Source organism: Emys orbicularis, chromosome 9 (assembly GCF_028017835.1).
Source record: "Emys orbicularis isolate rEmyOrb1 chromosome 9, rEmyOrb1.hap1, whole genome shotgun sequence".
Lineage (NCBI taxonomy): Eukaryota > Metazoa > Chordata > Testudines > Emydidae > Emys > Emys orbicularis.
The window spans coordinates 75,164,382-75,192,292 of NC_088691.1; the positions used below are offsets into that span (position 1 = coordinate 75,164,382).

General features: G+C 44.2%; 1 protein-coding gene across 2 annotated transcripts in view; it reads right to left on the reverse strand.

The window, feature by feature from the left end:
• SLC9A9 (solute carrier family 9 member A9) overlaps window positions 1–27,911 on the reverse strand; it is a 344,452-nt gene that overhangs the window by 216,328 nt on the left and 100,213 nt on the right. For both annotated transcript variants that reach the window (XM_065410670.1, XM_065410671.1), the window contains exons 5-6: window positions 22,199–22,314; window positions 5,339–5,444 (exon numbers count right to left, since the gene is read on the reverse strand). In XM_065410670.1, the coding sequence (XP_065266742.1) occupies window positions 5,339–5,444; window positions 22,199–22,314 (222 nt within the window). The remainder of the gene's footprint in view (window positions 1–5,338; window positions 5,445–22,198; window positions 22,315–27,911) is intronic.

The following is a 27,911-nucleotide window of genomic DNA, read 5'->3' on the forward strand; positions in this document are numbered from 1 at the left end:
TTCAAAGAAATAGTTTGTGTTAATGATACAAATTGCTGGGTGTAACGTGATGGCGACTCACCCCTGCAGCGTCTCCTGTCGGTCGTCCTGGGAATTAGCTCTTTGACCCAGGAGAGCCCTCTGTCGGCTGGTGTCTCGCCTGTCGCTGGCCCCCGTGTCCCTCCTGGACCCCGGTGCCCCTTTCCCTTGGGGGCTGCCCCCTGGCAGTACCCCCACAGTCTCTGGGTCTCCCCGCTCAGGGGAACCCCCAACCCCCTATCCCCACCTCGCCTCAGTGTATATGGCTACTGCCAGCCACCATCTAGCCCCCCCTCCCTGGGGTGGACTGCAGTGTACACGCCATTCATCATAGGCAAGGGGGGGTTTCGACCTGCTGCCTCTGCCTGCCCTTGGGCTGCCCTCTGCAACCCCAGTTCCCTTCTTTGGCCTTTAACAAGGTCTGCAGCCTGGGGGGGGTTTAGGCCAGAGCTCCCCAGCTCCTCAGACCTTCCCCCAGCCCTGCCCCACAGTACCTTTTTCTGGCCTTTAACAAGGCCTGCAGCCTAGGGGGTTTCTAGGCTGGAGCTCCCCAGCGCCTCTGGCCTTCCCCCAGCCCTGCTCCAGTCTTGGTCCCCTCTCAGCTTCCAGGCAGCCAGGCCCTTCCCTCTCTACTGCTAGAGAGAGACTCTATGCTCCTGGCTCACTGCCCTCTTCTAAGGGCCAGCTGGGCCCTCATTAAACCAGCTACAGCTGTGGTCAGCTACCCACTCAGCTTCCCCAGCCATTCTTAATCTCTCTTACCCTGATGCAGCCCTCTCCAGGGCTGCTGTCACCTTTCCAGGGCTGAATGCCCACTATACTGGGCATCTGTATAAAGTACTTATTGAGGGTGAAATCCTCCTGGCCTTGTGCTGCTGATCTTCCCCCACTAACATAACATCTGTCCAGCCATTCTGTAGCTACTACTACAACTATGGTCTGCTAAGATCCCCTTATGCTGATCTGCTTGTAGATAAGGGAGTATAATGGAAGCCTCAAGAAAACCTGATCTATAGCATTCATTACCAAGGAAACTATAAAACTATACAGACTAAAATATGGTTCTAAGGGCCACTGGCATAGGGTTGCCAATGTTCTAATTGCAGAAAACCAAACACCCCTGCCCCACCCCTTCCTTGAGGCCCCACCCCTGCCCCACCCCTTCTCTGAGGCCTCACCCCTGCTCACTCCATCCCCTCTTCCTCCGTCACTTGCTCTCCCCCACACTCGCTCATTTTCATCGGGCTGGGGCAGGGAGTTGGGGTGTGGGACAGGGTGAGAGCTCCGGCTGGGGGTGCGGGCTCTGGGGTGGGGCCATGGATGAGAGGTTTGGGGTGCTGAAGGGGACTCCGAGCTGGGGCCGAGGGGTTCAGAGTGTGGGAGGGGGCTCCGGGCTGGGGCCGGGATGCGGGAGGGTCTACAGGCTGTGGGTGCGGGCTCCAGAGTGGGCCAGAAATGCAGGGTTCAGGGTGTGAAAGGGGGGTCCAGGTGGGGAAGGGGGTGAGGGCTCTGGTGGGGGGGGTGGGCTCTGGGGTGGGGCCGGGGATGAAGAGTTTGGGGCGCAGGAGGGGGCTCCAGGCTGGGGCAGGGGGGTTGGGTGCAAAAGAGAGTGCGGTCTCTGGGAGGGAGTTTGGGTGCGGGAGGGGGTTTGTGCTGTGGGCTGTGGGCAACGCTGACCTCAGGCGGCTGCCAGGAAGCAGCGACATGTCCCTCCGGCTCCTACGTGAAGGGGCAGCCAGGAGGCTCTGTGCCCTGCTCCTGCCCACAGGCACCACCCCCGCAGCTCCCATTGGCCGTGGTTCCTGCACAGAGCGCACAGAGCCCCCATGGCCACCCCTCTGCATAGGAGTTGGAGGGGCATGCTGGCCACCAACTGGACTTTTAACGGCCTGGTCAGCGGTGCTGACTGGAGCCACCAGAGTCCCTTTTTGATCAGGTGTTCCGGTCGAAAAGTGGACACCTGGCAACCTTACACTGGAAAGCTGCTAGTAATGGTGGGGGAGTTGAAGTGCTCATGCGGATGGTATCTGGAGGCATTGGGCCTGTGTTATTTAAAGGCAGGTGGAATCCCTCTTGTGGTAGCACACTGAGTAGCGTCACTTACTAAATGTATATAAAAAGTGTCGTGTGAGCTCACCTGAGTACTATCCTCTTCTCACTGACTGATGTATAAAAGAGGAGAAATATAGGGGGAGCAAACCTGTGCCAACATGACCCCATTAGTGTGCAGTAGGCTGTCCCTTCCATTCAGGAAGGACAAGCAGCCATGTCATGTTTGTTTGTCTGTGAGTGGGTGAAGTGGAGCTGGAGGAACACTGAACCTTCTCTCTCTCCTCCCAAACCACACTCAACCCACAAAGGGTCGGGCACATCATTTTTAATCACTTTGGGTCCTCTGGGGTAAGAGGCAGTATGCATAAATGTAAGATCCCCCTTAGAATTTAAAATGAGTCAGCCTTGCAGCCATTTGCCTAGGGTTTCTTTAGCTGTCCGATGAAACACATTTTGCAGCCCCTCTTTCATTCTCTCTTCTCTTTACTCATTAAATAATATATGAACGAGCATAGCACTGTATTATTACTACTGATCCTTTCTGTGTATAGAGCATCACATTTTGAAATATTCCCCCGCCAGTCTAGTTATACACTCATTGCCACTGCACCCCACTGAAAAAAACTTTGAGTAACACTTTTAAAAAGTAAAAATAAAATGGCGTCTGTGCCATGGGATGAAAGTTGCTGCACTGTCTTAACACTAGAACACAATACTTCTGCATGCAACTAGAAGAAAGTTGTTTGATTTACGGGGGTGCTAAGTCATTGAAGTTGACTTTATCAGCAGTTCATCTTTACTTAAAAGCCTGCAGGAAAGAAGATCATGGTAGGGTTGAGGTTTACACAATTGGTACAACAACTCATTATTTAGGCTAGAAATTAAACATCACCCAGATTCTTTTCAACCTCATCTATAGGAGTGTAGGCATTTCCTTTACTGTCTGATGCAAATTTCACTACTGAAAATATACAGAAAAATATATTAGCTTGCTAGTGTAAACAGATCCTACTGCAGAGACTAGGGTTACAATCTGTCAGAAACAGAGAAAAACAGATGAGAAAGCTCTGAAGAAAAACTAGTGTATAGAGCAAGCATAGTCCTAGCTATCTTCAGTCTCCACTTGCAGATTGATGGACTAAACCCTATGACCTGTATTTGTGTACAGGGAAAAGAGGAGATGTTAGAAACTCCTGACTTGTGGACTATACAATATTGCTGGGCTTTTGAGATTTGCGTTGTACTTCAGTGGTTCCTCAGAGCTTGACCTTTGAAGAAGTCTATGTTATTTGGCAGCCCAACTGCTGAAAACGAATGATACTTTACAGATTCTGGCTTTTTTGTTTCTTTGTTTGTTTGAGTTGCTTCTAGGTAAGTGTTACATAACTATTCGCTAGGATATCCTGCACTAGCTCAGCTCAAATACAACAGAATCAGAGAAAGAAACCCATCTGTGTATTTCTTATATGTTTGGTAAGTACAGTAGATTCCTATTTTAACTGTGTGCTTTTATTTTGTGACAATTCTTTCAGTTTTTCTAGTCTCTGATTTAAATTTCCCTTTGTCCATTTTGTTTTCTGATACAACAGATACTCTGTTAAGGTACACGTTCTGACTGCATTTACTGAATGTGACATCTGTGCTACATATAATCATCAGATTATGTGCTCACACTCTTGACAGTAGATGGAAATGTTGTTCTTGCTCTAAAAACAATAGCAGGGCTTAAGTGTAGGGGAATGTAAGAGGACTGGTATTTAGACAATGAACAATTAAATAGGAGTGTTAACGCTGATCTTACATATCTTGCAAGAATTATGTACTGGCTGTGAAAACAAGCCGTCACAACAAAGGAGAAAACCCCCCAGTTTGGTTCGTTACGTACTGTCTACCAAAATTCACTTTATAACTTCAACAGGGTATGAAATTCTTCTACATGCCTTGTCCTTAAAGCACTTCTGAGTAGTATTGCTGTGCGTTATCAGACAGTTGCTGTGTTCCATCCCAGAGGTGGCTGCATTATAGCCCAGACTCAAGAAAGACTTAAACATGTGCTTAGTTTCATCCATGCTTAACTTTAAGCATGTACATAACTTATATTGAAGTCAACAGAAGTTAAATACATGCTTAATTGCAGAATAGGATTGCTTTTCTGAACCAAGGCCTTGTTCACTCACTTGTTAGTTATTTTCATATTTTAGTATAGCTAGAGCATGTAGTGAGAGTTATATCTAAGGTTGCTGGAATATTTCTGTACTACCCCCTTCCCCCTATTTTCAGTTGCTTATATGTTTCAAATCTTTTATCTATATGATTGTAAATTTTCCAGACTTGGTAACTGCCTGTTAAATATTTCTGGACATATCAGCAAAAAAGTTAAATTGTTATTGACTATAAAGAGAGAGGGGAAAAAAACATTTCACAATTTAAAAGAAATCCTGCAATCTGTCTTTGAACAGCTGTAGTGTCCAAAGAAGACATTTAGCAGGGAAATAGTCTTCATTGAGGAGAAGTATCTTTTGGCATGCTTATGAAAATCAGGTTTGATTGAAACTTTGAAGAACACATTCTGAGTGTGCAGTGGGGCGGTTGTTTTACTTTTTTAGCAATGGTCCAAAGAATGATAGGCTGTGCCAGACATGGCAGTTGAAGCCAACTTGGGAACCTTCTAATCACGTAGTTAGGGTTTGTGTTTATATGGCAGCATAAACCCAGGGTAAATGTAGCCCATCATTTGTGAAGTGCTTTAGGATCCTTGGGAATGAAAGGTGCTATGAAATATTATCTTACATTTACTGGCTGAAAGCCTGCTGGTTTTAATAGACACAGTGGGATAAGCAGTACTACACTGCACTGCTTTGTGGTTTTGCCTTGGAAAACAATAGATTGCAGAAAAAAGGAGTATGAGATAGCTTCTGGTCTTGAACTTCTGCCTCCAATCTGGCAAACCTCCCATGTTTACAGGATCCAGTAGCACAACTCCATTCAGACACATTGTTTAGAGTAGAACATTAATCAGATTTAATATACACATTTAAAACATTTATTGTTTTCTGGGCTGAGTATTCACAACCAAAAATTGCAGTTCAGACACACAACTCCCATTAACATTGCAAATTGAGTACTTAATGCACCAATTACATTTCCAGAAGTGTACCCCTTTAATGCAATCTTTAAACTCTACATTGATATTTGTATGGAGAGAGCTATTTACCAAGACAATTCAGAGTTATTTCATTGTTTAAGGAATACAGATGTTTGTACTTACTATGTGAGAACTATAGCCACAGCATCATTTAGGACACTCTCTCCAAAAAGGAGGGTATACAGATCTGTATCCACATGCAGCTCGTGGAAAATAGCCAGAACTGTCACTAGAAGGAAACATACAGAGCAAAGCAAGCTTGTTATTTTCATAATTCTAGAATAGCTAATGAGCTAAAGGGGAGGGAATGAGTTTTGATAAGCATGTTTTAACGTCTAAACAATGTAACATGACAGTTTGCACATTAATTGAATGAAATACATTAGAAAAGGGATACATTTAAGTACACCAGCTCCCTAAATCCAGCAATAACTTTAAGAGTTTTGCTGCTTTACATGAACTAGAAATGTCCACTCTCTCCCTGCCACCTTTCAGTCTTACACAAACTAAAACTATACCTTTGATTACCCCTAATATCAGGGAAATAGTCTTGTGACTAAAGCACAGAACTGGAGGTAAGGAGACTCAGGGACTATCCCTGGCTCTTCCATGGACCTCCTGTGAGATCTGAACCCCAATTTACCTATTCATGAACAAGACAATGCTAATACTTACCGATCTCCCAAATAGATTGTGAGGCTTAATTCTTTGATGTTTATAAAACACTTAGTGTCATTCATTTTAACATTTTTTCCCTAAAAACTTGTATTTATATTTTGAGATTACTGATGAAATAACTCGTTCAATTTGGGTCAGAAGGAAACTGATGTTGGGAAAGTCACTTAGCCTCTTTGTGTTTCTGTTTCCCTATCTGTAAACAGAGCATAATAATGCTGACCCATCTTTGTAAAGTGCTTTGAGTTCTATGAGTGAAAAGTATTGTGCATGTGCTCTGTATTACTATTCATATTCACTGTTTTCATGAAACAAACAGAGGTTTCCCTTTCTACCAAAAATTTAATGTAAAGCTTCCTAATGATTTGTATGTTTGGAAAATTATGCAGTATCTCACTGCGTTTGCTTCACTGGTGCTCATCCTGGTACATAATTGTGCAACTGACTAAATCTTCATAGCAAAGGAATCCTGAAGTTTAGAAGTGCCTCCAGGGTTTCAGGTTTACATCTGACATTTCAGAAAAGGGAATTTTTACACTAAAGCTACCACTGAAGATTCACAAACCACCGTTTGCTTTGTGTGGGTGATTTTTTTCTCTTTCTAGAACTTTGGACCTTATGTACAGAATATTGGTAGAACTGAAACTAGTGCTGAAAGGATTTTCCAACACGTGTTCACCAGTGGGAGTGTTTGGAATCTAGTATTAGTTTAGAGTCCCAATTCTGATCTTCAGTTCTCCTATGGGGTTTTATGTACCACGATCCAGATTAACACAGCAGCTTTGAAGTACCATTCTGGATGCCCTATTCCATAGAAAATGATTCACTCTCCCATATCTGTGAAAACAAGCATTTGCCACTTCTAATATTAAGTTATTGACAAGGTCTTAAATGCAGAATCATAGAATCATAGAATATCAGGGTTGGAAGGGACCTCAGGAGGTCACTAGTCCAACCCCCTGCTCAAAGCAGGACCAATCCCCAACTAAATCATCCAGAAACTGTGAAATAAGTAATAGGAAAAGTAAACAGTAACTAAGGTCAACAGAAAAGTTTATATAGGTGTGGCAGGCCAAACCAAACAAAGATCCACACTGATGAAGTTATTTCCAAGAAAACAAACAAAAAAACGTTTCCCTTTCAAGTATCTTCCTCCCCCAGCCTTCTGGAAGTTATCAGAGCCCCTCTCTAGAGGGGTCTGACTCCAAGTCAAATGAAATGAAGGCCATAGCTATACTAGAGAGCTTACAGTGGCACAGCTGTACCAAGGTAGGCACTCTATGCCGACGGGAGAGAGCTCTCCTGTAGACATAATTAAACCACCCCCAATGAGTGGTGGTAGTTAGGTCAGTGGGAGAGCGTCTCCTGCCGACATGGTGGTGTTCACACCAGCACTTCTGTCGGTGTAACGTATGTTGCTCAGGGGTGTGTTTTTTCACAGCCCCGTGCTACATAAGTTATACAGACAACAGTGCTAGTGTAGACATAGCCTAAAATGCATAAAAATAATGAAGAAATCAACAGAATAATGAATCACTTGCCCCTTCTTCTGGGAGAGACTTCTTAGCCCCTCCAGCTCTCTCAAAGTTTCTCCCACATCTGAAGAGAAGGCAGAGTTTAGATAAATCCTTTTTGCAACATGCCCTGCCCCTGGACCAAGCTATAGATTGAATGCCATAGAACAGCATCTCCCAGCAATCCCTGAACAGTGTGGGGAGAGGGAAATTCCAACAGGGCTATTCTACACTAGAAAACTGGATTAACCCAGCTACACTGCTCAGGGGTGCGAATAATTCACATCCCTGAGCAATTTAGTTAAGCCAACAGCACTAGAAAATTAGGTCAACCCAGCTATGTTGCTCACGGGTGTGAATAATCCATACCCCTGAGCAACGCAGTTAAGCTAACCTAAGTCCCTGTGTAGACAGCACTAGGTTGATGGAAGAATTCTCCTGTCAACCTAGGCACTGGCTTTTGGAGAGGCGGATTATTTAGGCCAACAGGAGAACCTTTGCCATAGGCATAGGAAGTGTCTACACTGAAACGGTGCAGCTGCAGTGCTGGAGCTGTGCTGCTGTAGCATTTTAAGTGACAAGCCCTTAGTGACCTGGATTTCTTTCCTAAATTCCACTGCTTCTCCCTCAAAGTTTATTAAACTCCAGATCCAACCCTGATAGGGCTTGTTTGGTACCAAAAACAGAGGAGAGACCCCTGTAACAATTGGCTGTGAGATTGCAAAAAGAGAGCCTACATGAGACAGAAAACCAGAGAGGGAAATGAGCATTGAATGTCTGTTCAGTTCCTTCAGTGGGTATCAGTGGGTTTCTAGAAAGATTCCCTTATTCTGGGCATGAAATCAAAGAGCTGTAGTAGTTGATGCTGAGGGCTGCATGATGAGGTGTGGATTTCAACCCATGTGCACTCGTGTTTCTAGTTGATCCTGAGTTCTACATAGGAATGTTGTTCTAAAGCAAAATTCCCATGTACCACTTTGGCTTCCCCTAATAAAGCAACTTATAAATGAGGAGTGGAAACAAAGGAAAGGAAAGGAAAGGAATCTTACTGGGAAATAATGAAAATGCTGCTGCATTGGAAGGTACTATATATGATAGTTTTTGTATGGAGGAGCATGTTCTCTCTTGCTGTCCCATTTCCACTTAGCAAGCAAGAAGCCACCATCTATACTTGGTATTGAGCATTCCGGGGTGGGCTCGGTTTTACCATTTTCAAGTGCCCCCTCTCTCTCCTGTTTCCCCTGGACTTGACCATACACTAGAAAAGTCTTAAATTTCCTTAGGGAAGAGTCTCACAGGCTGAGTTTACAATGAAATTGCCATTACAATCTTTCACCATTGCAGATTGCCCACCAACATTATTAGCCACTATGCTATCTAACCCCCCTCTTAGTAAAAATGCCAACAGCTGTTGTTTCCACCCAGGGGAGCGACACCAGCACTAGTACAGTGGTGGGACATTTTAACAAAGAGCTCCGAGCTGACAAGACTACAGTGTACAAAACAATGATCTAAGGGATTGGTGCTTGTTGAAATATTCTGGTATGTTAGGATATCATAATATTCTGATGTGTTGGGATGTATAAACAGGGGAATCTCCAGCTGACACTTCTGACTAGTTCTGCTGTCCACTATTCAGGAAGGATGTTGATAAATTGGAGGGGGTTCAGAGAACAGCCACAAGAATGATTAAAGGATTAGAAAACATGCCATACAGCCATAGACACAAGAAGCATAATCTATTTATTTTAACAAGGAGAAGGTTAAGGAGTTACTTAATCACAATCTATCAGTATCTACATGGTGAACAAGTATTTAATAATGAGCTCTGCAATCTAGCAGAGAAAGGTATAACATGATCTAATGGCTGGAAGTTGAAGCTAGACAAATTCTTCCTGGAAATAAAACATACATTTTTAACAGTGAGGGTAATTAACCACTAGAACAATTTACCCAGGGTTGTGGTGGATTTTCCATCACTGGGAATTTTTAAATCAAGATTGTATGTTTTTCTAAAAGATCTGCTCTAAGAAATATTCTGGAGAAGTTCTACGGCCTGTGTTATACCAGAGGGCACACTAGATGCCCTTCTGGCCTTGGAATTTATGAAATAACTGTGCCCTCTGACCCACAGGACCCCTCCCCCCTTCAGAACAACTAATGTTGGTCCTGGAAGATTCTGCCACCAGCTTTAAAGGACAAGTAAACCCAGACAAAACCAATGTAAGGAATCAAGAATCCAGGCCTGCACAAAGAAATCTCTCTATGCATCTCTTCAAACAAAATGAATAAAAGGGTAGAGAAGAATCAAAACAAACATTACAGCCATTAAGTCACCACACCAACAAGCTCTCTCAAAATATGAGAAGAAGATAAGATAAGACTTGCAAGTGTAGATGACCACAGATTGTTGTCTAGCCTAGGATAGATTCTAGAAGTCTCTCAACTAAGAGTTCTGGAGTTGTAAACTACAATGGCTTGGATTTCATATTGACCTGGGTTAAGGACTCAAAGATAGTCTATATGATTATTTTGAATCAGAATTTGCAATAATTTGGACCAGATGTGAGATTTATATATCTATTTTTATGGCGTGTACTTCTTTCCCCCTCATTCTACAGAGTTCTTCTGCTGAATGGCAGGTCACAGGATTAATTGTGAGCTGCTTACAGAAAGCCATATGTGTATGTAAGTAGTAATCAGGATGATGCATGGACCTACTAAAATAACTTATCAATACTTGGATACCTGGAGGATGATATCTTAAATTATACTACAGTGAGAATGCTTTTTAGAAAGTAGAATGACCTCCTTTAAAAAGTTATTTGCCAACAGTTATCACAGAACATCTGTGATACCATAGTTTTACCTTATAGTTAGAATAAAACATAGTATTAGATGCTACACTGTGTTGTTTTTTGACGACATTTAAGAATAGATAGAGCAAGGTTTTATATAGTATGATAAATAATCAAGGTACTTCCCCAAATACTTTATAGTGAGTATGCAAAAGTCAAACTACTTTTGCTTAAATAATTTAGCCTATTTCAGGATTGAAATCTTGCCCTCAGATTTCCATGTAAGTATAAGTGGAGGGATAGATAGATAGATAGATAGATAGATAGATAGATAGATAGATAGATAGATATTGCCTTGAAAACTGCACACAAATACTTTTTTGATGAAGTAGAAAACTCTGCCATAAGTGCAGATGGCATATTAATTTCCTGATTCCCAACACATTGATGATCTTCATTAAAAAATACGGTGACAGGAAACCTAAGCTGATGAAGTGTCTGGGAATTTCTTAGTATTTGAGCTAAGACAAATCTGGTTCTCTAGTTTCTGTATTTCATCGCTGAGGTAACATGTGTTAGCAAATGCTCAATCTAGCACAATCTTGGCCCTACCCAAGTCAACACAGGTGTCTATGAAGTTGGTTTATAAAGGATATTTTTGGCATACATGGGAGCAGCTCCGCTTGCTATTAATTTCCTGTAATTTTCTGTAATTAATTTCCTGTAAAAACATTCTTGAAATGTCAAGAAATCACAGCAGTATTCAGACTAACAATATCCAATACTTTCTTGTTGTTCTGTTGCTGAAAAGAACTAGGAGACCCAGAAAGTGGAGCCAGAAAATAAATGAGATCAGTATATGTGATTTAGAAAAAAGAGGATCTGATCAAAATAAAAGAAAGTAAACTATATATAAAATGAAATATTAAATACCTATACTGGAAACAATGATCAAAGGGGCTGCCATTGTCTCTTCTTAATCTTCTGATTATAACAAAGTTAACAATCATCTGTCATATCTGATAAGCCCAGATCCTAACAGGCAGTTCAATGACAAACTGGAAGAAAATAAGGTGACAGACAATCCAACTAAACCACCCATACAGAAAAGGCTTTTCTCTAAAAGTAACAGTTCCCATTTGAATTGTAGAGTCCTGACACTACTAGTCACCCATCCTACTCATGGCTTAGCTCAATGAGAAAAAGGGAGAAAGCATCAACAAAACATTTTAATTACAAAGATATTTTAAATTTACATTATTTACACACAGTTTATGAAATGTCTTACCGCTGTTTTTATGAATTATCTTTTTAAACACAATGTGGTGATTTTGTAAAGAGCCAGAACTGCTCTAGCTGGTGGTTAATATCTATTTTTATAAAAAATCCCCACACACCACAGTACAACTCACATCTTCTGTGCAGCTGTAACCATAGTAACTCCAAATAGAAAAGGGCCTTGTGATTATCAATATGACCAAAGGTAAGGGAGTTCATGTAGCTTTGAAATAGTTATGCTTCAGCAAACCTCTGTGGAGGTAAATGTGCTTCCCGTGCTTTAAATGTCAGAAATTTTTTTTTAAAGTGCTACGGGTAAGTAAAATGTCTTTAGATTGGAATGTCATTGTACAATAGTGTGCTAATAACAGCACCCAAGACAAAGCCCTAAAGCAGCACTTTCCAGCAATTCTCCCATTTTATTATGGTTAAGGCAAAGGTCAAGTCATTTTGCTAATGTGAACACCCATGGCATTCATATTATCCAGTTGTGAGTACATAGAATCAGAGCATTGCTCTGACTAATTTCTCTTACTGCTATTAATGATGCAGAATATTTGCCCAGTTTTGAAGTCAATGAGAATTGCACCCTGTAGTTAGGCGGGGTGGCCTCCAGAGGACCCAGAGTGGGAGGGCCCCCGCATTGAGCCCTGGTGGGCGGAACCAGGGCCTAGTTGCCCCTCCTTCAGGAAGTGGGTGGGAGGGGCAGAAAGTATAAAAGGCGGCCCAGAAAACTCAGTAGGTAGGCAACCACCGGAGAGACCAGATGCCTCCTGTGGCCTCCTGAGCTGGGAAGCGGCAGAGGGTGCCGAGGGAGCAGAGGACTGGCCTGGGCCACCAGGGCCACTAGCTGATTCAGATCTGGAGGAAGCAGACAACTGGCCCGGACCGCCCAGACTGCTGTTGGACCTGAACCCGGAGGGAGAAGACAACTGGCCCGGACCACCAATGGACCAGACCCCCAAAGTCTTGCTCGCGGTCCCGGAAGCCGCCATCAACCTCGACCCCTCCTCACAGCAACAGGTACTCCAAGAAGGGGAGTGTGGAAGTGGCCTAGGGTTAGCAGACTCCTGTCTGGCTGCAACACTGACAGAGGGTGAGTCAGCGTGTTGCGGCGTGGATTCCCGCTGACCCAGTGACAAAGCGCTTTGTCACTGCTAGGGCCCTGGGCCGGGACGCAGTGGAGTGGGTGGGCCTGCGTCCCCCCTGCCACCCCAACCCAGGGGTGGCGGTCTCCCCGCCCCAGACTCTGGGTTGCCCCACCTTGATCCAAGGCTGGGGCCAACTGACTGTTTGTTTCCCACCCAGCCTGATCACAGGCCTGGGCCCCAGCTGCGAGCGGAGACCGCTTCATTCCCCATGGCGGCCGATGTATCAGTGACATAGTGAGGCGGGTGGACTCCCGAGGACCTGGAATGGGAGGGCCCCCACACCACTACATGCCCATGTAAGGAAGGAAAGAATTGGGACTCAGCTTTTTGTTCTAATTATTTCTATATTCTAATTATTGAAACTTTCATTTGGGATTAGGAAATCAGATACAACTGAGTAAGAATTTACTCCAAATTAGAATGGAACCAAGGTTTGAAAATGTTGGGTTAATGTTTCACTTACTTTCCAACACACCTTTTCACTTCTTGGCTTTGGCCAGGAGCAGAAGCAGAGGTGCAGAAATATCGAAAGGAAACTGTTCTCTTGTTGTTTACAGCTAAAATCTCCCAAGAAAGGAAATCAAAATGTCTGGAAATGCTGGGAGCCCACTCTTTCAAAAATCTGGCCTTATTTTGAACAAAGGAGATGGATATCAGCTTCAGATAACCAGTTATCTGACCTGAACCTTTGAAATGCATCCATTACAAAGCTACTCAGCTATAACTTAGTATCATAAATTGGCCAAGGAGAATTTCAGACACAAGAAGGAATGTCCCTTGCCAGAATCCAATAAAATGCCTAAGGTCTGTTTTATAGTACAACATTTAGATTGCTTAGTTGATAGAAACTAAACATGAACAAATGAATTTGGCCAAGAGAGAAATGAATCCAAATTTTTTTCAGAGTCAATTCAGTTTGTTATATCTTTTTCACTTTCACCAATGCAAAGACTCCTTTACCATTTAATTTATCCCTAATAGCAGGACTGTTTCAGCACAGGTCATGAGGTCCTCTCCTCACTCTAGCAGAGGGTCCTTCTTCAATGGGGTGAATTGCACAGCCCTCTCTCAGAAAAAAAGATCTGCCACCAGATGATGAAAAAATGGATCTTACCAAGGGTGCTACTACTGAAGGGAGAATTAGCAGAAAGAGGAGCTAGGGTTTGCTGATGGATTGTGTCCAATGGAAGAACAGAGGGTTAACTCACATTGAGGGAATATCCCAACATGAACTTCAGATAATAAGGAATTTTGGATATTTATCTGAATGCAACTTTGTGTTTCACCCATCAGCACAATGAAGAGAGGAAGCAGGCCTGGATATGTAGTCTTTACTATGGTAGATGGGGTACTCTAAGTCAATGATGCACTTGTAACCAACCACAGAGGGTCCTGTGGCACCTTTAAGACTAACAGAAGTATTGGGAGCATAAGCTTTCGTGGGTAAGAACCTCACTTCTTCAGATGCAGTCTGTTGCATCTGAAGAAGTGAGGTTCTTACCCACGAAAGCTTATGCTCCCAATACTTCTGTTAGTCTTAAAGGTGCCACAGGACCCTCTGTTGCTTTTTACAGTTTCAGACTAACACGGCTACCCCTCTGATACTTGTAACCACAGCAGATCTTAAATTATACGGCACACATGATACCAGTCAGCTCTGTGTTCTTGGGGAACCAGGGCGCAGTATCTAGCCTGTCTGACTCATGAAGGACATCCCCCCTCCCCTCCAGCCTCTGCTTGAACCAAAACCCATCAGAGAAAAGACTTGCAGAGAGCAGTGAAGGGTGGTGGGAGACACACCTAGACCCCTCCTGACAAAGGTGATAGGATTAAGGAAACTCCCCTAGCCTCATCTGCATCAAAGATGGGACAGGGAGGCATCTCCATTAGCATACAGAATGGAGAACAGAGATTCCAAGGCAAGAACCGCACCGAACTCTGGGACCAGAAACGCAGGGAAGCACTGCATGATGGGGGATCTCTGCTCCAGATGTTAATGAACCCATGACTGCACACACCCTGCTCAGTAGTTATCAGACCAATTCTAGTAATACATCCTTGATTGATATCCAAAATACTGAAGCAGCCTAGTTGCATTGTGAGCTCCCTGGAAGGAACACCACCCATAGCTAGGAGTGATCAGCTCCTATTGTCTAGCTTAAAGAAAACCCTTGAGTCATCAGTTTACCCATAAACAAATCTAATGTTCTCCCTTGAACCATTGTTGTTTGCCTGCAAAAAACCCCTACCCATGCTCAAATGTATTCTGATGCATGGATCCAAACTCTGCATCAGTTCCACTGGGATTTCATCTTCTCCTGACTGATTGTGCTGGGGGCTCTGCCTGTCTCCAGCACTCAGTACCCTGAGCTACCACCATCACCTGGGAACCCTGACCAGTTCAAGCTTCATGGAAGTGGTGAGATCCCTCTCTTTCTGTTTTCTTTTCTACATCAGGTAGAACTTTCTAACCCTAACTTGTTTGATCAAGTATAGTTTTCTATATATGACTTTTGTAACCTTTAATAATGTAACTTATGTTGGTTTAGGGTCTCCTTGTGTAGTTATCACTATTATTCAATAAATAACTTTTATGGTTAAGCTGGTTGCTTCCCTCTCTCTCTCTCTCTCTCTCTGAACTTTACTCTTTTGTGTTTTTAGCTTCCCCAATTACTCTGCAGCAATGCTTCTCTTACTTAAGCTAAAGATCCCTGTAGCACCCAAAAATACTGTGGGGTTTGCTCATCAAGTGGGTTATTACCAGTACAACTGTAATGTGAAAGCGGGGATAGGGACGTGCTGAACCTGTGATATATGAGGGTGGCAGCTTGAAAGTGCTACTCGACCCAGACTACTGAGTCCAGGGGGATATAGGGGTAGAAGCTTGAAAGTGCTGCTTGACCCAGTCTGCTGAGTCAGGGGCATAATAAGGGTGGCAGCCTGGAAGTGCTGTTCGACCCAGCCTGCTCAGGCTTACTCTATTCCGTTTTGATGCCTGTGGCATATAAGGGTTGCAGCTTGACAGTGCTGCTTGGCCCAGCCTATTGAGTCCAGGGACATATAAGGGGTCAGCTTGAAAGTGCTGATTGACCCAGTCCACTCAGGTAGGTAGGTAGGTAGGGGTGTGTGTGTGTGTGTTCGTTCATCTGGTTCTGGGGCTGGAGGAACCCAGCCCTGGGGAACCTAGGTCCTGCAGGAAAGCTCCACTGGGAGGGGACTTGCAGAAGGGAGATGTAGAGCTCCATATGAAAACACATGTGACACAAGCAGTACATTGATAGAATTAAAGACCCTCCCCCCCAAAGAGTAACCCTAATAAATGAGCATACTCCAAAGTAATTGGCAAATCTGGTAACACACATGTTAGAAGACTGACATTTTTGTTTCTTCACCAGATAGGAACAATATGCTCAGACTTCCTTATTTGAATCAACTATTTCCAACTGTGTTGCTATATAAACTGAGGCCCAGATCATGCACCACAGTGCAGCTGCACAGTACTAGACTCCCTGTGGAAAATAACCCTAAAGAGGGGTTATCTAGACCAGAGAAGATCATCATGGCATATGGGGATCACAGGGGGTGTAGAACTACATTAACCATGTGCGAGTCTTTGTTTCCCTCTTATGATTGGACGCTTAACAGGTTTATGGGTCTGCTACTATCTGTCAAGCACTATAGGATCCTGCTTTTAGATCCAGAGGCCCCAAATTCAGTCCTTGCAGATGTCCCATCCTGGGACACTGTTACAAATAATGTACTGCATGGGGATCTCAACTGCTGTGGATCTCCGATGCTCAGGACAAGTTTCCACATTGCGGCTTCTAAGTCACCACCTGCCTGCTGCTGGTATAGAGGAGATGGCTGGTGTGTTGAATTTTGAAATGACAAAAACAGGGACAAATTTTCCATGAAGATATTTGCAACCAACTCTATTGGGGAGTCCATACACCCCCATAATTCCTAGCTGCTGCATCAGCCCCGTAGGACTGTTGGCAGAATCATAGCTGAGAATCTGGGCCTGAATATTTCCTCACTCTATAAGTTTGAATAATGTCACTAGTATGAATGTGGCAGAGAGGGGTTGCTTCAGACATAACTGTGCTCAGTAATCTGAATGCCTTCTTTGCCCATACTGAATTATAATTTGAGATATTAAAAAATAATCTGGTCTATTATTTTAGGAAGTCTTATAAGACAACGTAAACCCAAAATTAAGAAAAGGAAAGCCCCTTTTTCTTCTTTTCATACACATAATAACAATAAAATCATAGCGCAAACCCTCAGCAGGTTAGGATGCAATGTATTTAGTTTAATAAATTAACAAAAGTAACATTTTTAATAATGCAAGCTCAGCCAGGAAAAGCAGGCAAGCAGGACTAAATTCCTCTTGTTAATACTTCAACATTACTGAAATATCTTATCTAGTTAGCCACAAAACTTGAGGTACTTAAAGCTGCACCTGTAATAGCACTAATTATCCAGTTGATCACAAGAGTTCTCAGCTGATTGATTATGTTCTTCTGTAATGAGAATAGATGATACCTCCAATTACATCTGATTTGCTTTACTTTTGATAAATTATGCCACTTGATCAGCATTATAAAAAAATATACACATAACTCTGGTGTTTAAAACTACATTTATATAAGCACAGAAGGGAGAATACTGCATATAGAAGCCTGTGCTTTTCAAAGTAAAATGAAGTAAAACCATCTGAAGGTTTGCCTGGAACATCATTGTCTTCTCCTGATAATTCTAAAGAATTATTAGGGGAAGACATATTTTGTAGAATGAAAGATTCAATAGGGACAGACAGAACTTGTTTTCTGGCCATGGAAAATAAAAAGGCTGTATTGCAGAGATGGTGTGGTTACATTCCAGAAATTAGAGGGGATTTCCCAGGTATCCCAAAACTTAATGCAGAAATTTTTAGGGGAATTTAACAAAAAATTTAGGCAATGAAAAATATTAAAATGTATTTCAGGAAATTCTCAGTATTACAGTTTTTCCTTCATAGATGAACACGTTTTCATAAGTCTCTACAGTAGCTTGCAGTGTTTCCAGATTTAATCTGTATTAGGTATATTTTCAAGACCCTCAAACACTTTCCCCAGTGTGTCCAAACACAAGTACAGTGGTAGTCCAAGTCCATATGCAAGTTCAGTGGGAAAGCATCTTGCATATTGCAGACTGTGAATGGCTATCCAACTACAGAAGCAGTTTCTCCTCCCTTGGTGTTCACACCTCAACTGCTAGCAGAGCACCTCACCCTCCCTGATTGAACTAACCTCGTTGTCTCCATACTGATTTATACCTGCCTCTGGAGATTTCCATTACTTGCATCTGAAGAAGTGAGGTTCTTACCCACGAAAGCTTATGCTCCCAATACTTCTGTTAGTCTTAAAGGTGCCACAGGACCCTCTGTTGCTTTTTACAGATTCAGACTAACACGGCTACCCCTCTGATACTTGACACCATGCAAGGCACTGCATTTAGCCGTATGGAATGGAAATCTATCAACCTCATGAAGAAGCTTGCACAAATACAGACAGATATCATCTTCCTTTCCAAATGCAAACGGATGGACATCATACCAAATGGACTGAAGGTGAAAAATCCATTGCTATCTACATACTGCACAGACCGCAGTGAGAGATTATGCCATACACTATCAAAGAAACTGAGGAACCACCTGATCAGCATCCTATACAGCAAACAGAAAAACATCAAGAAAGAGCTCTCCAACCTGGAGACTTTCATAAATAACCAACCCTCCACACAAGTGGACTTTACTAAAATAAGACAGGAGATCTACATTACACACTTCACCTCTCTACAAAGGAAAAAGGACCGTAAGCTGTCTAAAATCCTACCTGCCACATGGGGCCACAACAGGGGTACCCCTAACCCACTCAGCAATATCGTCAATTTATCCAGCTACACACTCAACCCAGCAGAAGAGTCTGTCCTATCTTGGGGACTCTCTTTTTGCCCCAGCACCCCCACGAACATGATACAGTTCTGCAGTGATCTGGAAGCCTACTTTCGCCGCCTCCGACTCAAAGAATACTTTCAAGATAACACTGAACAGCGCACTGATACTCAGATACCCTCCCACCAACAACACAGGAAGAAGAACTCCACATGGACTCCTCCTGAGGGTCGAAATGACAGTCTGGACCTATACATAGAATGCTTCCGCCGACGTGCACAGGCAGAAATTGTGGAAAAACAACATCGCTTGCCTCATAACCTAAGTCGTGCAGAACGCAATGCCATCCACAGCCTCAGAAACCACCCGGACATTATCATCAAAGGGGCTGACAAAGGAGGTGCTGTTGTCATCATGAACAGGTCTGACTACCAGAAGGAGGCTGCCAGACAACTCTCCAATACCAAATTCTACAGGCCACTTTCCTCAGATCCCACTGAGGAATACACTAAGAAACTGCACCATCTACTCAGGACACTCCCTACACTAACACAGGAACAAATCAACATACCCTTAGAGCCCCGACCGGGGTTATTCTATCTACTACCCAAGATCCACAAACCTGGAAATCCTGGACGCCCCATCATCTCGGGCATTGGCACTCTCACTGAAGGACTGTCTGGATATGTGGACTCCCTACTCAGACCCTACGCCACCAGCACTCCCAGCTATCTCCGTGACACCACAGATTTCCTGAGAAAACTACAATGCATTGGTGACCTCCCAGAAAACACCATCCTAGCCGCCATGGATGTAGAGGCTCTCTACACAAACATCCCACACACAGATGGAATACAAGCTGTCAGGAACAGTATCCCTGATGATGACACAGCACTACTTATTGCTGAGCTCTGTGACTTTATCCTCACGCACAATTATTTCAAATTTGGTGACAATATATACCTCCAGACCAGTGGCACCGCTATGGGCACCCGCATGGCCCCACAATATGCCAACATTTTTATGGCTGACCTGGAACAACGCTTCCTCAGCTCTCGTCCACTCACGCCCCTTCTCTACCTACGCTACATTGATGACATCTTCATCATCTGGACCCATGGGAAGGAGACCCTGGAAGAATTCCACCATGATTTCAACAGCTTCCACCCCACCATCAACCTCAGCCTGGACCAATCTACACGGGAGGTCCACTTCCTAGACACCACCGTACAAATAAGCGATGGCCACGTTAACACCACCCTATACCGAAAACCCACCGACCGCTACGCCTACCTTCATACCTCCAGCTTCCACCCCAGACACACCACACGATCCATCGTCTACAGCCAAGCACTGAGGTACAATCGCATCTGCTCCAACCCCTCTGACAGAGACCAACACCTACAAGATCTTCACCAAGCATTCTCAAAACTACGATACCCACACAAGGAAATAAAGAAACAAATCAACAGAGCCAGACGTGTACCCAGAAGCCTCCTGCTACAAGACAGGCCCCAAAAAGAAACCAACAGAACTCCACTGGCCATCACCTACAGTCCTCAGCTTAAACCTCTCCAACGCATCATCAGTGATCTACAACCCATCCTGGACAATGATCCCTCACTTTCACAGACCTTGGGAGGCAGGCCAGTCCTCGCCCACAGACAACCCGCCAACCTTAAGCATATTCTCACCAGCAACCACGCACCGCACCATAACAACTCTAACTCAGGAACCAACCCATGCAACAAACCTCGATGCCAACTCTGCCCACATATCTACACCAGCAACACCATCACAGGACCTAACCAGATCAGCTACAACATCACCGGCTCATTCACCTGCATGTCCACCAATGTTATATATGCCATCATATGCCAGCAATGCCCCTCTGCTATGTACATTGGCCAAACTGGACAGTCACTACGCAAGAGGATAAATGGACACAAGTCAGATATCAGGAATGGCAATATACAAAAACCTGTAGGAGAACACTTCAACCTCCCTGGCCACACAATAGCAGATGTAAAGGTAGCCATCTTACAGCAAAAAAACTTCAGGACCAGACTCCAAAGAGAAACTGCTGAGCTCCAGTTCATTTGCAAATTTGACACCATCAGATCAGGATTAAACAAAGACTGTGAATGGCTATCCAACTACAGAAGCAGTTTCTCCTCCCTTGGTGTTCACACCTCAACTGCTAGCAGAGCACCTCACCCTCCCTGATTGAACTAACCTCGTTGTCTCCATACTGATTTATACCTGCCTCTGGAGATTTCCATTACTTGCATCTGAAGAAGTGAGGTTCTTACCCACGAAAGCTTATGCTCCCAATACTTCTGTTAGTCTTAAAGGTGCCACAGGACCCTCTGTTGCTTTTTGCATATTGGAGAACCTCTTCTTTATTGATTTTATATAAAACTATGTATGAGAAAGTAACAAACAAAAAACAAGTCCTAGACTGCTACATCACTGTCTTCCCATTCTCAACACTTATGTCACAATATTCTGTACCTCTCATTTGCATATCTGTGTTTACATTTCTAAGAGCTATATTCTTCACATATAATATAAAATTGTTCCATTTTGTCATTAATCTGATAAATAAGAAGCTCATATGAAACAACTTCTGCCTTGTCAACAGATTAGTTTTTACCACCTTCTTAGGCTTAATCTCTTTTCACAACCAAGGGCAATTATAATCCATTTATTTAAAAAACAACACCTTGTAATCCAATGTACTGATGAAAAATCAGGTGGAAAATAAAATTTTTACTTAGCTAGTAATTTATTATTCCATTTTATTTCTATAACATTTGACCAGATAATTTCGTTTGTTAGGAGATCACCAATTATCATGTGTCAAATTGCCACTCTCCTTCCTACTCTAGCAGCACACATCAAAGTCCAGTATTTGAACAATAATAAGTAGAATGAGTTCTCTTATTAGTACAGTTTTTATGGTTAACATTCTATTGTATGTCCACTAGCAGATCCTACACCACAGTGAAATGCTTTTGACTGTCTATCATTAAAGCAATTAAGCATTTAATTCAAATTTCCATCTCTTTGAGAAATTGAAAATGCATGGATAGAATTAAAGGGACCAAATAACACTGTCTGAAATGTTGAAACTGGATGAGAGAACAAGACATTGATAGTTAAGGGCAGGATCTAACTCCCATTAAAGTCAATAGAAGGACTCTTATTGACTTTACTGGGAATTGGATCAGGACCTAAAAAGGGGGAGGAAGACGTGAGTGGGGAGGGTACGCCCACTTACATCAATGTTACATTTGACACTGCGTATCTAGAACAGAAGGATCTATCTCCTAGTATTATTATTCCTTAGTGACACTGGGAGGCATCCTCTAGAGTTTGGTCCATTTCAACATTTCAAAGTTTGTGGACTAAACAAGCACAATTAAACTAACTACTAACATAAATAAGAGAAGAATCTTTCCAGATAGTGAAATGTTTCTTTTGACCTAACATTTCTGGTTACGAGAATATCTATCAGCTATTTAATAGCAAATGGAGTAAAATCAGGAAGGCAGATGGAAACATTATATTCTGGTCTCCACATTTGACAGTTTTGTGGCCAAAAATTAAAAAAAAAATTAAACAATTACCTGGGTCTGTAGCAGACATCAACGAGCCAAAAAATAAACAGTCCGTGAAGTGAAAATCCCCTCCTTTTAACTGGCCAACATGTAGCATGGCCTTCACAAAGCCATACATTATCAACCTGTCAGAGAAAAGAAAGACAGAGATGCAAACATAGTATTCCACTTTTACTCTCTTCATTTCACAGCACTAAATAGTTTCCTGTTTAAACCACTAGGTTGTCTTCTGCAACTTCTTTTAAATACACTTATTGTATGAGTACTGAACACAAATTGTTGCTGTCATATAAATCGACTTCTGTTTCAGCTGTTGAAATATTGTATCAAAATTGTCTAGACATTTGAAGAGCAAAAACCTTTTACTGAATATTAGCAATTTATTCACCTGCTGACAGATGACAATACATTTAGCCATTTATTTTACAAAAATAAAATAAAGTAATCTAAAGAAGAGATGATCAAAAGTAATCTGTCAAACATTAGAGAGCCTTCATACAAACATAGTGACATGAGTGGCTGTGTTGACTTGTTCTGATGTTCTTAAATGGATTGTTTTCTCAGTGTGTGTGTGTGTGTGTGTGTGTGTGTGTGTGTGTGTGTGTGTGTGTGTGTGTGTTTAATGCTTCCAGTATAGACTGAGTTAAAACCGCAGGTTAATCATCACAATGAGATGGATATTTAACACTCCCCAAAAAAATCAGTCAACAAGTCAGGTTTTAAAATGTGGTGCTACATGACTGCCAGTTTCACAAAACAACATTAAGGCCTTGTTTACACTACAGAGTTTTGTCGACAAAAGAGTGAATACATACACTCTGCGATGCACCTTTTGGCGGTGAAAATGCCCTGTTTTGGCAACAAAATAAAGCCATCCTGACGAGAGACATAAGGCTTTTTGTACAAAATTTTTGCTGACAAAGTGCCAGTGTAGACAACACACTTGATTTTATCGCTTTAATTGGCCTCCAGGAGGTGTCCCACAATTCCCATCTTGACCGCTCTGGTCAGCAGTTTGAACTACATCCGCCCATCCCCCTTCGAAGCCCCGGGCCGGGAATTTTTGAAATTCCATTTCCTGTTGGCTCAGCCTGGAGAGGTCTCATCACATTTTCCCAGGTGACCATGGCAGCTTATCTAAGCAAATGTTCACCCACTTGGACCACTGTGGAGTTGCTGGATCTGCTCAGTACATGGGGAGAGAAGGCTGTACAGTCCCAGCTGCGCTTGAGCCATAGGAATTTTGATACCTATGGGCAGGTTTATCGAGGCTTGTGTGAAAAGGGCTATGATCGGGACACACTGAAGTGCAAAGATAAAAGAGCTGAGGCAGGCGTACCATAAGGCGAAGGAGGCAAACCGTCGCTCCGGTGCTGCACCTAAGACCTGCTGGTTCTATAAGGAGCTGGATGCTATCCTCGGTGGCAACGCCACCTCCACTGCCAAGAGCCCCGTGGATACTTTGGCGGGTCTGGAAGCAGTGGAAAGAGGACCTAACCCGGAGGACAAATTCATTGATGAAGAGGTGGAGTTAGACGATGATGTGGCGCTCCCAGCGGGGTCGTCCAGTGGGGCAGGCAGCCAGGAACTGTTCACCACTCCGGAGGTGTCTAGCCAGTCTCAGCAGTTGCTCTCTGGAGAGCAAGAAGCAGGAGACGAGACACCTGGTAGTGGCTGTGGTTTGTGTAGTGCAGAGGTGGGTTCAAGGTATAGAAATGTACAAGGCTGGCTGTGTTTCTGTGTGCTGGACATTCCCCTGTGCAGCTAATCAGTACGGTGGAACAGGGTGTTGATGCATGCCGAGATCTCACCGGAATCCTCCAGAGAGATCTCTAGGAAATTTTCCTGGAGGTATTCGGCAATCCTCTGCCGAAGGTTCTTTGGCAGAGCTACCTTGTTCCTTCCCCCATTGTAGGAAACTTTCCCGCGCCATTCGGCAATCACTTGTGTAGGGACCAAAACAACACACAGGCAGGCAGCATAGAGACCGGGGAGAAGCCACAAGCATGGAGTAGATGTGCCCTTGCTTTCCTGCTTACCCTCAACAGTGAGATATCTGCTACAATGACCCCAGCCTGTGGAAAAGTGTGGGAGAATTTTAGAATTTTTCCCCTAGTCGGCTGCAATGCAACCCTTGCAGAGTGCTCTTTTCCCCATGTAGAGTGCCCCCAGCCAACACACACCATGCTTTGGTATTCACCAAGATGTGAGCTTGCCAAAGTTCAGTTAGAAAGTGATTGTTATGTTACCAGAGGTGTATTTTACTGAAATGTTTCAATACTGTGCGTGAACTAGATAATCATGCTTCTCTGCATTGTTCCTTGTGCTTTGGCAGATGTGGCCTTGAGTAACACCCCCCCCACACACCGGCCAAGTGTCTCCGCCAAATAAGAAAGCGCCCAAGATGGAGAAAGAAGACATGTTCCGCGAGGTACTGTACTTCTCCAATGCACAGAAAAGGGAATGCAAGGAGTGGAGGGAAGCCAAAAGGCAGGACAGAAAAGAAAATCAGGAGTTTGTTAAGGATGCTACTGAGCGGATGATTAAAGTCAGTGCGGAGCAAACGCAGATGCAGAAGTCCTTAATAATGCTGCAGACTGAGCAGATGTGTGTCTGCCCTCCCCTATAGCATATTCAGAACTCTTTTCCAGGCCCCCCCCCCCCCCCCAAAAAAAACAAAACTCCTCCCGCAAAGTCCTTTCTGCTTTACGGGACTTCTCGGTTTCCCCTTCACTCCACACCCTTGGACAACTTTCAAAATGATAGCTGGACCTACACACAGCTCTGAAAGTCTGCCCTTCCCTGGTAACTCCTTTCCCATCAAGCGTCTTTGTCTGTGTGTGTTGTTTCTTGTGCAGTAATAATAATAATGATTTGTTTCCTACAAATTGAGATAGCAGGCACTACCATACATACATACATACATAGGCAGTTTAATAATTTGCTTACTGGAATGTAAGGCCCCAAATTTCACCATTGCTTCCTAGGAAAACTACATGTAATGTAACATTGCAGCACCAATCATAGAGATATATATTACTGGTTCTCATTTTCAAAGTGTTGCCTCAAAGCCACCCTGATTCCAGTTGCCCCCTCTGGGCCCCTCTGATAGCCCTGGTATCTGATTGCTCAAAATCAGCAGCCAAGCAGTCTTCCTCAACACTCCACCCCTGAGCAAATCTTTCACCCGTAGCTTCACAGAGATTATGCAGCTTTGACCATGGGAATATTGTCCTCATTGAGGTCTAACCTGCCATAAAGGCATCACCAGCACGCCTTTAATATGCTAAAGACACATTACACTGTCATCCGGCACCTACTCCGACTGTTGTTGAACCACTCCTTACTGCTGTCCAGGTTTCCTGTGTAAGGTTTCATGAGCCATGGCTGTAAGGGTCTCCCAGGTCTCCCATGGCTGTAAGGGTTGCCGGGTCTCCCAGGTTCACTATGGGCATTTCAACATCCCCCACTATAATCTTTTGGTCTAGAAAGAAAATCCCCACTTGTAATTTTCTATACATGCCAATGTTCCTGAAGATGCGTGCATCATGCACCTTCCTGGACCACCTCATGTGATGTCAGTGAAATGCCCACGGTGATCCACAAGTGCCTGCAACACCATGGAGAAGTACCCCTTCTGATTGATGTACTCCGTCGCAAGGTGGTCTGGTGCTAAAATTGGAACATGCTTGCCATCTATCACCCCTCCACAAAGCCGTCCACTATGTTACGCAAATTTCCCAGAGTCACGGTACTTTGTAGCAGGATGCAATTAATTGCCCTGCACCCTTGCCTTAATGTAACCTCAATGGTCCACTTCCCAACTCCAAATTGATTTGCGACTGATCGGTAGCAGTCTGGAGTCACCAGCTTCCACACAGCAATCGCCACGTCCACGCTTTTCCACCGACAGGGCAGCTCTCATTCTGGTGTCCTTGCTCCGCACACAGTTCCAGGAAGGTTGCTTTCCGCATCCAAAAGTTCTGTAGCCACTGCTTGTCATCCCAGACCTGCATAACGATGCGATCCCACCACTCAATGCTTGTTTCCTGAGCCCAAAAGTGATGGTCCACAGTCTGCAGCTGTTGCATGAGTGTCAAAAGCAATCTAAAGTTGCTCCTATCCATATCACACAGCATGTCAGGCAGCTGGGAGTCTTCTTCAGTTAGGAACTTCATGATTAACTGCACTGCCATCGGCGATGTCTTCATAAGACTTATTAGAGCATAGGAGAGCAGTACGGGATCATCCTTTCACACAGAGATGGCGGGGTGAACAGCAAACAAGGACCACTGTGAAATGCCGCGAAAGAAAGCCGGAAGCCCATGGAATGCTGGAACAGAAAACAATGCATCATGGGACATTGAGTCCGGTCCCAAGATGCACCACGATCTGCTCTGCCTTCCCACCTAGCGGCAGAAGGTGTCAAGCTGGACTGTAGGATAGGTACCCACAGGGCATTTCTCACACTGTGGGTGATAGTGCCCCATCTGTGGACGCGCTCTGCCAACCGAGGGAGTGAGTGTGAACATGCAATATCGATTTTTATTAAAACGTTTTTGAGTGTTGACATGACTTTTGTCAACAGAACTCTGTAGTGTAGAGAAGGCCTAACATTGGATTGTGTACTGAAGGGCTTGTCTACATGGGGAAGCTATTGTGAAATAAGCAAGGGTATGAATTTAAAGCACAATAGCTCTTCCACACTAGCTTCCTGTGTGGATACTGTGTTCTAGCCACTCTGGTCATCACTTTCAACTCTACTGCCCTGCCCTCAGGTGACCAACTGTCAGACCTGCCCTTTAAATTCTCTGGGAATTTTGAAAATCCCCTTCCTGTTTGCTCAGCCAGGCGTGGAGTGCTCTCAGCGAATCTTTCCAGGTGACCATGCCTCCACACGCCAGGTGATCCCCAGTATGGAGCAATGGAGAAGTGCTGGACCTCATCAGTGTTTGGGGGGAGAAAGCTGTCCAGTCCCAGTTGTGCTCCAGCCGTAGGAATTACGATACCTTCGGGCAGCTATCAAGGGACATGATGGAAAGGGGCCATGACCGTGATGCACTGCAGTGCAGGGTTAAAGTGAAGGAGCTGCGGAATGTCTACCGCAAAGCACGAGAGGCAAAGTGCCGCTCCGGTGGTGCCCCCACTAGCTGCCATTTCTACAAAGAGCTGGACGTGATACTTGGGGGAGACCCCACCTCCACTCCGAGGACCACCATGGACACTTCAGAGACCAGTTCAACAAGGCAGGAGGAGGAGAAGGAAAGCAGGAGCGAGGGTGCTGAGGAAGAGGAAGACACCCCGGAATCCCTAGATGCATGCAGCCAGGAGCTGTTCCCAAGCCAGGAGGAAGGTAGACAGTCGCGGCGGCCGATGTTTGGGGAAGGACAAACACCAGAGGAGGTGCCCAGTAAGCGCCTTTTATTTTGGGAAGGAAGTTATTCGGTGCGGGCTCTTGGGGCGAGGAGGGTTAGGTCTGAATGCATGCCTAGATGCGGAATAGGGTGTTGATGTGCTCTCTTACATCGTGGTAATCGGCCTCAGTGATCTCTTCAAAGGTCTCATCCAGAACGTGGGCAATGCACTTGTGCAGGTTTCTTGGGAGAGCCACTGTGGTCCTTGTCCCAGTCAGGCTAACATGTCCATGCCACTGTGCCGTGAGGGGCGGGGGGACCATTTCTGCACACAGGCAAGCTGCATATGGGCCAGGGCAGAAGCCGCA